This window comes from Callospermophilus lateralis, chromosome 10, assembly GCF_048772815.1.
Source record: "Callospermophilus lateralis isolate mCalLat2 chromosome 10, mCalLat2.hap1, whole genome shotgun sequence".
Lineage (NCBI taxonomy): Eukaryota > Metazoa > Chordata > Mammalia > Rodentia > Sciuridae > Callospermophilus > Callospermophilus lateralis.
Window position 1 is genome coordinate 123567361 of NC_135314.1, and position 13628 is coordinate 123580988.

At 32.5% G+C, this 13628-nt stretch overlaps 1 protein-coding gene across 2 annotated transcripts in view; it reads left to right on the plus strand.

The window, feature by feature from the left end:
• Stag1 (STAG1 cohesin complex component) overlaps positions 1 to 13628 on the plus strand; it is a 362710-nt gene that overhangs the window by 121428 nt on the left and 227654 nt on the right. For both annotated transcript variants that reach the window (XM_076867213.2, XM_076867214.2), the window contains exon 4: positions 8565 to 8729. In XM_076867213.2, coding sequence (XP_076723328.1) covers positions 8565 to 8729 — 165 coding nt within the window. The remainder of the gene's footprint in view (positions 1 to 8564; positions 8730 to 13628) is intronic.

Below are 13628 nucleotides of genomic sequence, written 5' to 3' on the forward strand. Positions count from 1 at the left end.
TTCCCACATTCTTAAAACACTGTTTAAATATTCTGTAAAAATCCCAATAACCAACATGTTCTGAGCATGTATTGTGTGTCAATCACTATTCATATAATTTTTACAAGTCTCCTATCAGTATATAGATACTAATTTTCCCATAAATCAGATGAAGAAAATGGGTACAGGAGAATTAAATCACTTGCCTAGACTCACTAGGAAGTTGCTGAATCACATTATCACAAAATTTTTCTTTTTAAATTTTATTTTGGGCAGGTTCTCGATATAGTTGCCCTTGAATTTGTGATCCTCCTGCCTCATCCTCAGATTACAGGCATGTACCACCATGCCTAGCTTTGCTGAGTGTTTAATCCTTTCTTTCTCCTTCTAAATACATATGTGCTGAATAAATAAAATGAACAAATGAAACATGAAGTACAAACAATTCAGTCTATTGGGTGAAATATTTAAACTTAGTAATTGAACTATTTCTTAAGTAAGGTCTGCTGCATTTTTTGCTGAAGGTATACACATAGGTCCTCCTCTCTCTCCCCTTTCCCTTTGCCCTCCCCTCCCTCCCCCACCAGATGTAGATGTGATACCCACCCTAAAGACACTCTGCAGCACAATCTTAGTACAACCAACTAAATCAGAAAATGCCTTTGTTTCAAATCATCCTTTTAATCCACAGATATGCCAAGGCTTTTATTGGGGGGTGGGGTTTGCAGGGGATTGAACCAAGGACACTTTACCACCAAGCTACATCCCCAGCTTATTTATTCTTTTAAATTATTATTATTATTATTATTATTTATTATTATTATTTTGAAATTTTGAGACAGGGTCTCACTCAATTGCTGAGGCTGGTCTTGAAGTTGGAATTCTCCTGGCTCAACCTCCTAAGTTGGTGGAGTTACAGGTGTGTACCCCTGCAGCCTGCTGCAGGGTATTCTTTTTGATGATGATTGGAGGTGTTAGAGGACTTGGATCTGTAGGAGTTTTTTTGAGTGTGTATTTTTACATAAAGTATATGAAATTTAAATGTGCATTAAGTGCTGGTACTTTTACTCTATACAATTCACATAATTGCAATCAATATATTCAGTTGTTGGCACTCTGTATCTGAGGACTCTGTCTAACATTGTATTCGGCATTATAATTAATCTTGAGATCATTTAAAGTATATATACAAATACTACCCCATATAAAGGAATTGAATATAAACTGATACTAAAATCCCTCACTGATACCAAGGTTCAATTGTGGACCACTTCTAGTGCTCTAGAAAAAGCATCCATATGCCCTTTTCAGTCTATTTTTTCTAGGTGTACCTGCTATTCTGCCTTTTCTAAGACTAGTTCTTCATGCTTTTGAACTTTATGCAAATGTATTTATGATATTTTATTTAGACAACTTTGATTCATTAGTTTGTACAGGAAACTTTGTGTTCTTAGTTATTTGATCTTTTTAAATGCTTCCCAGTGTTCCATTGTACAAAATACTCCTTTTTATTTAGTTTTTCTACTGTTATGGACATTATTTTTTCAGTTTTTGGTTATTATGCAAAAGAGATACTATAAACATTTTTGTACAATTCTTTTTTTTAAAAAAACTTATTTTTTAGGAGTAGATGGACACAACACAATACCTTTATTTTTATGTGGTGCTGAGGATGGAACCCAGGTCCCGCCCTTGCTAGGCAAGCGCTCTACCGCTGAGCCACAATCCCAGCCCATTTTGTACAATTCTTTACATGTATGTTAGTATGCATTTTGTTCATATATATCCTGAGGAATAGAATTAATGATTCAAAGGATATATGTATGTGTAAATTAATTGAGCACTTCTAAACATTTCGCCAAAATGATTATTTGTATCCTGCCAGCAATATAGAGGAAGTCCATTTGTTCCTTTTTTTTTAAACCAACAGTTGATTTCATCAGTCATTTCTATTTTAGCCTTTGTTTATTATTATTATTATTATTATTATTAGGTTTCAAGTACCTTATAATTATACACAATAGTGAGGTTTATTGAGACATATTCATATGTACATATGACATATTTTGTTCCAGTTCATCTCCTGGTACTTCCCTCTACTCTCCCTCTACCCTTTCCATCCCACTTCCTCTGTTGTTCTGGTCTTTTTTCTACTTATTTATATATTTTCCATTGCTACATTATAATTGTACATAAAGTAAGACTCAGTGTGATATGTTCATATATAAGCATATAGCATAATTTGTTAGGCTTTATTCCCCAGTTCTTCACCTTTCCCTCCTTCCTTCCTTTCCTCTACCCACTACTTTTACTCCACCATTTTCATAAAATTTCCTGCTTTCATTCTTTTTTTTTTCCCCTTTAGCTTTTTTCTCTTCAAAAAAGAGAAAATATGTGACCTTTAACTGTGAGTCTGGCTTGTTTTGCTTGGCATGTTCTCTAGTTTACCATCAAATGACATAATTTCATTCTTCTTTATAATTGAGTAGAACTATATTGTGTATGTATGTTACATTTTCTTTATCCTCTGTTGAACACCTGGTTCCATAACCTGACTTTTGGGAATTGTGGTGTCATAAACATTGGAATCCATGTAGCACTATTTTAACCTTTCTGATGGACATAGTGTGGTGTCTCATTTTGTTTGCATTGGTATTTTTCTGATGTTAAATGTTATCAAAGTACCTTTTGGTAAGTTTTATAGCTGTTTTTACATTGTCAGTTTTTTCTCAAATTGCTCTGAGAAAGTTTCTCTATATATTTGTAATCCAAATCGATTTCACCATTGTTTGTTTGTTTGTTTGTTTGTTTGTTTTTGAAAATTGATCATTCTGAAATGCCCACAGAAATGCAGTGTCTCTAAAAAGAGGTAAAGCAATAAGGAAGAAGTGCAAAGCTGGAAGACTTTCACTACTAGATTTTAAATCTTACTGTAAAGCTATAGTAATGAAGGTAAATTGGTATTGGCACAATGACAGATCTGTGTGAGAGAGTACAGAGACACATATGTCAGCTGATTTATGATAAAGAGTCTTAATTCAGTGGGGGAAAGATGATTCTTTTAAAAAATGATTCTGAAGCAATTGCTTTTCTGTGTTTAAAGTCTTCAATTTTGATTAAGACTGAAGTTGTTGATTATTTTCCTTAATAGATTGTGGCTTTTGTATTTAAGACATTGTTGCTAAGCTCAGTTTCCCTTGTTTTTTCTTCTATTACATGTAGGTCTAGATCTCTTTTGAGTTTATTTTGAATGTAGTGTGCGATAAGGATCAAATGGTTTCTGATCTATTTGAAATAAGCTGCAGATATCATGATCCATAATCCCTATAGTTCATGGTGTATTTTCTAAGAACAAGGAAAGGAAATTCTCTTATGTAAGTATTATATAATTATCAAAACCAGGAAATTTAATATTTACAGACTATTATTATCTAATTAATAGCTATACACATAGCTTTGTAATTGTTTCAGAATGTCTTTACATCTATTTTTCTAGTTCAGGACCTAACCAAATACATTAAAGATTTATTATGTTTAATGTCTGCTATCTTCAGTAGTTCCTTGTTCGATCTCTGATTTTTATCATCTTGATATTTTTGAAAAATATAAGCAAAGGCATTTTATAATGCTCTTCAATTCATTTGTTTCTTCCTGATTAAATTCAGGCTATGCATATTTGGGAGTAATATATAATTAGCACTTTCTCTTAAACATGAATTTCATAAGGTAGAATAAGTGAAATGTATGAGACAATAATACATAGAAATTAGACATCCCCACAAAGTTGAGGCAGATATCTACTTGTTAATGGAATAATTTCCTAAGTTATAATATTTGGGGGGAGAGGGAGTTACATTGTTCATGTTCCATGAGGGAAACTATGTCTTGTAGGATTAGTTAATTTTTAGGGGTCTGTGTTGCTCTACACCTATGCTAGAGCTAGCATGTAGTTGGTATGACAGCCTGTTTGGGGGTTCCCACCTAATGGTCTAGATTCAAGGATAGGGCTGATAATGGTAGAATAGAACTCTAGAAACTGGTTACTGTCTAGGTTACTAAGATTATTAAGATAGATTCATTAATTCACGGTTTTTAAATTTTTTTTAAGAGTTGGGGATCAAAATCAGGACCTTTTAAATGCTAAGCATTCTTCACCTGAGCCAAAGTTTTGTTTTTGTTTTTGGCAGTGTAGGGATCAAACTGGGGCCCAAGCATGGTAGGCAGGCACCCTGCTACTGAGCTATAGCTTCACCTTTAAAATTCTTATTTTAAAAATGTCTTTCTCTCTAAGCTTTCTCAGAAAAGTTTGAGAAAAACTCCTCAGAGTTTTCAGAACTGCAAAATCATACTTCTAAAATATAAGCTAATTGATTGCAGGTGCTCTTTTGATTTTTGATTATCTCTATCCTTTACTGTTCATATATTAGGGACAGTCTTTCTGAATAACACCTTTTTTGGGGGGGTCTTTCTGTTTATTTTACTGTGTAGTAAAGTTTCTTTTATGTAGTAGGAAAATTGTTTTTGTGATAGTATAGATAAAATATAGATAGGCCCTAATTAGAAGAAGTTGTTTTTAAATTTTTTATATTCCTTTCTCCCTTTATAACTAACACTAACAAGCCAATAGATGAGATCTATGATTGTTTTAACCCTTTTTCCCCATGAGGTTTTCTTTGTATTGTATATACACTGTGTATATTGAAGTATGGTATATGTAAACATTCTTACACTTGCATAGGTTTATTTGTTGTAGTATTATTTGTCATAGTAAAACAACGGAAGCAAAATAGATGTCTATCAAGCCGGGCATGGTGGCATATGCTTGTAATCCCAGCAGGTCTGGAGGTTGAGACAGGAAGATGGTGTGTTCAAAGCCAGCCTCAGCAAAACGGAGGCTCTAAGCAACTCCTTGAGACCCTGTCTCTAAATAAAATACAAAGTAGGGCTGGGTATATGGCTCAGTGGCTGAGTGCCCCTGAGTTCAATCCCTGGTAACCCCCCACCCCCCAAAAATGTCTATCAATAGGTTAATGGATAGATAAGTTAGTATACTAGAATATAGCAGCATTCAAGAAAGAATCAAGACTCGAAGTACTTCCATAAATTGAGTACAATATATATTAATAGCGAAAATAGAATGTTGCAGTACTCTGCACAAACAAAAGTAAATAGATAACATTGATATACACACATTTATTTCTGTGTGTTTAAATGACTCTAGGAGGACATATAAAGACATTTGGGAATGGCAAATTAAGACAGCAGTGAGAGATACCACTATATACCTATTAGAATTGCTGAAATCCAAAAAGCTGACACTATGAGTTTCCTGACAAGGACTTGAAGCAACAGAGAAGTCACATTCATTAATAGTGGAAATGTAAAATGATACTGCTACTTTGGAAGATAGTTTCAGAAGAAACTAAACAGTCTTTCTGAACATTCCAACAGTTGTACTCTTTAATGTGTTAACAATTGATTGTGAAATTATGTACATACACACAATATAAAATTATGTCCACACAAAGACTTGTGAATATTTATAGCAGCTTCATTCATAATTGTTAATCAGTAGTGATCAAGATGTTCATCATTATTTAAATGGATAACAAAATGTAATGTGTCCATACAATTGAATATTGTTGAGCAATAAAAAGAAAATCACTTATTCAGCCATTAAAAGACATGGATAATTCTTAAAATACATATTGTTAAAATGAAAGATGCCAGTTTGTAAAGGCTACATACTATTTGATTTCTTTTTTATGAATATCTGGAAAAAGTAAAAACTATAACGAAGATTCTTTAAAAAATTTAGTAGTGGCAAGGGGATGGGTTGAGTGGGTAAAGTTTAAGTTTTATTTGAGGCAGGGTCTTGCCTAGGCAGGCCTCAAATTTGTGATTACAGGGGAATATAGGATTACATCCTGCCTAGCTAGCATATGGGGTTTTTAAGGTGGTAGAACTCTCCATTGTGATACCATATGAATACAGAACACTATGCATTTGTCAGAGCCTGTATAGCTTTATAATACAGTGAATGAATTTTGTTATCTGTAATATGCTGGACATGTATTTCCTTATTCTGTCCATCTCAGGGCCTAGAAGCAAAGATACCTCAGTAGCAAAAGGCCAAACCTAGTGTTGCAGATTTTCATCTCTAATATCATTCTCTAGTAAAAGGAACCATGTCTTTTTGTAGTATTGGTTAATTTTAGGATTGAGCTAGGAAATATACAAGGTGAGAGTTCAGCAACTTTTAGGTGCTTTAAGTATTCAAAGATTAAAAAACAAAATACCCCCCCCCCCACACATACACACAGTGATAGGGAAATATCAAATGGACACTCAACTGAAATGACCAAGCTTGAAAAAACTTTAAAAACAAAGTAAAATGGGGCTGGGGATGTGGCTCAAGTGGTAGCACGCTCACCTAGCATGCTTGAGGCATTGGGTTAGAGTCTCAGCACTACATAAAAATAAATAAAAGATATTGTGTCCACCTAAAACTAAAAAATAAAAAATAAAAAAAGTAAAAGGATATGAGACTATATCCCAAAGTAGAAAGTAAATGTTGATGAGTCCATATTGATTTAAATGAGCAAACAAATAAATGATCAAATAAATGGGTGAAAACAGATGTGGAAGAACGTAAAATAATTTTATGTAAACTGACTTTCAAGGAAGTACAGCTTAATTTCTTACCCCTTAACTGTGAACTATGTGTAATAATTTTATTTCAAAGGGTACAGTAAGATAAAGGGAGGAAAAGTTACTTTATAGTGGAGAAACCTAACTAAGGCTACAACAGACAACTGATTAACTTCAGCATCAACAGTGATATGTCATGTTAATAATGTATGTTATTTAATGTTAAGTTAATGCATCCTTAATATGAGATGATAAAAATGACGCCTTACTTTTTCTGTCTTCTTCCCCCAAGGTCATAATCCTAGTCTAGTAATGATTAAAAATGCTTGACAAGTCCAAGTGAAGGATCTTTTTGGAAAATACCTGATTGATATTCCTTAGAACTGCTGAAGTCATCAAAAAACAAGAAAAGCTAAGAAACTTTCCCAGAAAAGAGAAGCTTGAGTAAAGACATGATGACTGAATATAATATGGTGTCTTGGATGGGCTTCTAGGGCAGAAAATGGTCATTAGATAAAAAATAAGAAAACCTGAATAAAGGATATACATTTTTATTAGCATATCAATATTGATTTATTATTTGTACCAGACATACTATACAAATACAAGTTCTTAATAATAGTGGTAACTAGATGTCAGATATATGATAATTTCCTGTGCTATTTTCATGATTTTTTTTGGTAAATCTAAAACTGACCTTGGAATAAAATTATTTAAACAATAATCAAATGACCTAATATGTATTCACCCACCCACAATATTGGTTTTAGGGCCATAAACTGTTAAGAGAAGTGAAGAGAGTACTACTGAGGTACACAGTAATAACCAAATACAGGGAGCAGGTACTATAACCATGAATAGAAGCCCCCCATCTTATCTTTTGTAGTGTTCCTCCAGTGCCCTCTATTTTTAAAGCCTGATACTGCAGTAGATGGTATAAAAGTAATGTTTCCAGGGTCCAAATCCAGAATTACAAAACAAGACAAATAAGAGTGGATTTGGAGAAAAGGGACATTAGATAATTGGAACACGGCTATAGTAAGAATGAATTAAGTTACTCAAAAGAAAATATTTTGATTGAGAAGAAAAGATGCATGGGAAAGACCTCTAGGTAACACTAACAGGTAAAAAATATGGTACAGGGAAGGAAAAGATATCTGAAAGATAAGGAAGAAAATCATGTTGACTGTTAAAGAGAGTTTTAAGAATCTCTATTGCATTTAGCAATGTTGATGTCGTTGATGTATTTGGTGAAGCACCAACCATGCAATTGATATAGATAGAAATGAATAGAATTTATAGAACTGGATGTAATGACCACAAACTGTTTTTCCAAATTACCCTTGACTCTAAAGATGAGACATAGATAGGGTGTAACTAGTATTAACTTAAGAAATAATTGGGGGGAGGGGATGGTATGTTAATTAAAAAATGTAAACTTCATCAAGGCAAGAACATTTCTATTTTTTTATTATTGTATTCCCAGGAGCTAAAATAGTTGCAAATATGTTCATTCTGTATTCATTGTATGACTAAGAAATATTTGAGTACTTCACAATAGGGAAGAGTTGAATAAATGGTATTTCCCAGAAGTATTTTATTGAACAAGATTTCGGAGGCAGAGAATGGTATAATGAAGGACATGTCAAGAGTAGGCATGGTTAAAATATGGCATGGTTAAAATATTATTGTTTTATATCATATCTAATTAGTTTTTAAACTTTGTTTTTATAACTCATATGTATAAACTTAGGTTTGATTGTTTATGATATATTTTTGTTGTTGAAAGCAATATGTAAAGCTTTTTTCGTTAGGGAGTTATCTTATTTTGCATTTTTTAAACCACCAGTGATTGACAGTATGTTTAATTTTTCTATTATAAAGTGAAAAGTAAGCCTGCATTTAATGTCATTTTTAAAAATCTTTTAATTTAGTCTACAAATAAGAAACCTCGAAAATCTCCAGGAGAGAAGAGCAGAATTGAAGCTGGAGTGAGAGGAACAGGCCGTGGAAGAGCTAATGGGCATCCTCAACAGAATGGTGAAGGGGAGCCTGTCACATTATTTGAAGTGGTGAAACTGGGGAAAAGTGCAATGCAGGTAAATTTAAAGTGTTTTTGTTTGTTGTTTGCTTTTTGTTTCATGCATAAAAAGAGATAGTAAATAACCTATGTGGAATGTCTTAGTGTACATATTGACACTTTATATACTTTTTTTTTCCCCCTGGGGATACTACAGATTGAACCCAGGGTTATATACTTGCTCAGGACACTCTTCCACTGAACTATATCTTCAGCCCCTATACTCTTGATTATCATGAAACCATAGATTTTATTCTATAAGGTTTTTGATTTGGTTTGGTTTGTAAAGAACGTCGGGAAAGAGAGTTTGTTGAATAGTAACATATTCCTTAGATTGTGTTCAATAAGTTGACCAGTATTAATAGGAGATACAAAGAGGATTTTTATTGTGTTGTTACAGTTTTTAGATGTGATTTTATTGCACAGTAATTGACAAAAGAAAGGGTGATCTTTTATAACCTTTTTTACTCTCTTTTATCTCTTCTCATTTACTCAAGAGGTATCTTAAGTATTTTGTAAGAGCATTATTTTATTAGCTTCTTAGTAATTAATTATAATCATAAACCATAATTGTTTTGACAATTCCTTGAGTATATCATTATATATTCCTTGAGTATGTATTATATTCTTCACTATTATCAAAATTATTAGTCATTATTCATGTATTCATACATATTATTATTCATATATATTCTATGTATCTTTTCATTTTAAAATAATAGAAGTGAAATTATTTGGTTAAAGTGTAGTGGGTTTATTTTGTTTTGTCTTGTAGAAGTAATAGGGCTTGAACACAGAGCCTTGCACATGCTAGGCAAGTGCTTTACCACTGAGCTATGTCTCTGTCCCTTTTCATTTTAATTTTGAGACAGGGTCTTACCAAGTTGCTGAGGCTGGCCTAGAAGGTGGGATCCTCTAGCCTCAGTCTCCTGATAAGCATACACCACCATGCTCAGCTAACGGGTTTCTTCCTTCCTTCCTTCCTTCCTTCCTTCCTTCCTTTCCTTCCTTCCTTCCTTTCCTTCCTTTCCTTCCTTTCCTTCCCTTCCTTCCCTTCCTTCCCTTCCTTCCCTTCCTTCCCTTCCTTCCCTTCCTTCCCTTCCCTTCCTTCCCTTCCTTCCCTTCTTTCCCTTCTTTCCCTTCTTTCCCTTCCTTCCCTTCCTTCCCTTTCTTCCCTTTCTTCCCTTTCTTTCCTTTCTTTCACAGTATAATACAAAAATACCCTATTCCTCTCCAAGGATTTAATCTGGTTTACCTTTCACTAGAAGTGTAGCAGAATGCTCACATTTATACTAGTGCTAGAAATTGCATATTTTGTATTTTAAAATTACCTAATAATATGAAAGTTGGTATTTCACTATTTTAATTTGCACTTTTTGGTCACCAAAGATTGATGTTATGTTAAATCTATCTGATAATTGACTGTTTCATTTCATTTTCCCAGTAAGTGTGACAGTCATTTAGGTAATTTATGTAACAATAATTACTTGTGGCACTAACGCAGGTTTTCATTAGTAAAAAAAAATTTAATCTGTATTTCATTTTCAGTCCATAAAGGAGCTTAGTGTTTATTCCTTTTTATGTATGTTGTCAAATTGATGTGTACAAGAGTCTTGGAATTTATATGCTGAGGGAAGATCATGAAGTAGTGGCATGATTCTAAATGGTAAATACTGAATTCCCAGTTATTTAAAACAAAGGGTGACAATCTGTGAATTACATATGTATAATTTAAAAAGACATAAAGTGATCTTTAGCCATTAAGCTTGAAAATTTTATCATTTTACTTTAATAGAAACATTGGTAAGCTACAGAAATATTAATTTTTGAGATTAACTTTATTGCTTCTCACCTTTATTGTAGAAACACAAGTAACAGAAAGATAAAGGGTTTTTATCTACAATTTTTAATATTTATTTTCATTTTTATGTGAAACTTTATTGTACCAGATAGTTACATATTGTAATGATAATTTTAATGCATATTCTATTTAAATTGAATGCTATCATTTTTATAAGTATATAAAGCAGGGTTTATTTAAAAAGGGGTAACATCAACTTCTAATATGAATAAAATTTTATCATCTGTATATGAAACAAAATACTGACCAATATAAATTATTTTTTCTTTTATACACATGTTCTATTCTTCATCCTGATTACTTTTCCCTAAGAAAACTGTTTGATACTGTAATTCTTTTACTTAAAATCTTTGCGCCATATTTTCTGACAGATAAGAATTAATAATTAGGACTCTAGAGGCTTCCATAATTTGGTTTTAACCTATTTTTTCAAGTTTTTTAAAAAATTTTTTTTACTATTCATCTTTTGAAGTCTGCTCTAAACCTTTTTTAAAATTTTTTTGTGTTTTATTATTAATATTATATTTTTCCTTACTAGGTAAATTCACATTAATCTAAAAACTTACATAATATCGTTTTTCACTTAATAATTTTCTAATAAAGTTGTTGCTGAGCACAAAGAGAATGCACATTTAAAAAACATACAAGTGTGTTCCATTGACAGTGGCACAGCAATTTCACTGTTTATTACATCCTGACAAGATAAAATGATATTTTAGTTAAATATTAAAAAGAGAAGACAAACAGATATCAGTGTATTCAGAAATAAAGCAAGTATTTCTGTGGTTTATATAGAAGAAAACTATAAAATGATGTTCAGGATTTTACTTAGAATAGAGAAGCACATTCTTACAGCCAAGAATTTGGTACTTGTTTGTTAAAATTGCATTATGAAGAATAGTGGAATAGACTCAGACTTATTTTATGAAGCCGTAGCCTAATATTAGTTTCCATCCCTGAAAAGGAAGCTAAAGAAAGCCACTGATAACTAATGTGAAGGCTTATATTTATGGTGACTATATATTTCAAGTTGTCCTTGAGATTCTTTTTATACTTATTGCCCATGCAGTTATTTATTTATTTATTTATTTAATAGTTATAGATGGACAGAATGCCTTCATTTCACTTGTTAATTTTTTTCATGTGGTGCTGAGGATCAAACCTAGTGCCTCACACATGCTAGGTAAGTGCTTTACCACTGAGCTACAGCCCCAGCCCCCATTTAGTTACTTATTAATATAGAATCCTTAAATATTCAAAAGGGTCTTAGTTTGGATTATAATTCATATTAAATTCCCATTTTTAAGAAATCAAAGGATGATGGAAGAGAGAAGACAGACATAGTCCTCATAACAAACCCTTGATTGAAATGTCTGGTAATGTGGTGTCAGGGTAAAAATTTCCATTGTTATTTTAAGAAAGGATGATCTAAGCCCATATTGTTTAATCTGAATCTGCAATGGCAAGCTTAGTAGGAACAGGTAATAAAAACATTAGATGTGGGCTGGGGTTATGGCTCAGTGGTACACTTGCCTCGCATGCCTGAGGCCCTAGGTTTGATCCTTAGCACCATATATAAAAAAATAAAATAAAGGTATTGTGTCCACCTACAACAACCACAACAACAAATTAGATGAAGGGCAATGAATAATAAAATAAAATACTAGCAGAATGAAAGAAGCAATTCTAATTAAAAAATAGGGCATAAATGAAACAAGAAGGGACAGATTTGAAAACTGATCAGTCTTGAAAGTTGAAAATAAATTTTTGAATCATAAAATTCAAGGTTAATTTTATTAAAGAAAAATACTACATTAGATGCCTTCAAAAGGAGAACTCAGGAATTAACTTTCATTAAGCATTCATTTAGGAAGTACCCAGAGTAAGAAAAATGTTAGAAAATATCTAAGAGCTGTTTAGAGACTTTGGTATGGATTAGATGGTTTCAAAATAGGGTAGATCAGAGGGAATTAAAAGAGACAACCATTTTTGAAGAAGTAGTTTTAGAAAAATGTCTAGATAGGGCTGGAGCTGTAGCTCAGCGTACTAGCACACGTGAGGCACTAATAAAACAAAGATATTGTGTCCATCTACAACTTAAACAAAACAAAACAAAAAGGCAAAATTTCTAGACAAATTTCCCTACATCTAATGTTTGTTCTAAGGAGTCTTGAGCTAAAAAAGTGAAAATAGGGGTTGGGGTGGTGGCTCAGTGGTAGAGAGCTTGTCTAACGTGTGAGGCACTGGGTTCAATTCTTAGCACCACATAGAAATAAATAAAATAAATGTCCATTGACAACTAAAAAATATTAAAAAATTAAAAAAGTAAATAATTACACAGCTGTAAGAGTATATTATGAACAGAGAATATTGAGGAAATCTTGAAAAATTTGGTTAAGGATTTGTCTCGTGTTCTCTTGACAACAGTGCAATTAATGTTGAAATATACAATAGAATAAATTCCAATTATATTATACTTGGAAGTATAAAAAGGTACTTTTAAAATAACTTGAGAAGGAAATATATAGTTGTGAAATGTCATTGTTAGTGAAAGTAACGTTAATGTAAATGATGGGACCAGCTAAAGTACTACTTGAGTAGATATGTCCTCTTAAGTGTATTAATGTTAAGTGACAGCAGTAGAAGGAAACTAACAAAAGAAAAATGAAAAACCTAAATTAATTTGAAAGAAAACAATAATGAAAATACAAGTAGAAGTTAAAGAGAAAATGGTAGAGAAGGTCAACTGAATCCAAATATATGAATCTAATAAAATTTTAAGATGTTGAGGTTTTATTTTAAGAATTCAAAGGTGAGCTAGGTGTAGTGATGCATGCCTGTAATCCCAACACGCAGGAGTTCAAGATGGGAGGATCACAAGTTTGAGGCCAGCCTGAGTGTGACCCTTTCTGAAAAAAATAAGAAGGGATGCAGGTATAGTTCAGTGGTAAAGCACTCTTGGATTGAGTATACAGTGCTGGGGGAGGGGTGCTGCAAGTGTACTATAGTGTACCAAATAATCATATTACAGGAGTAAAAAACATATACTTAACTGAA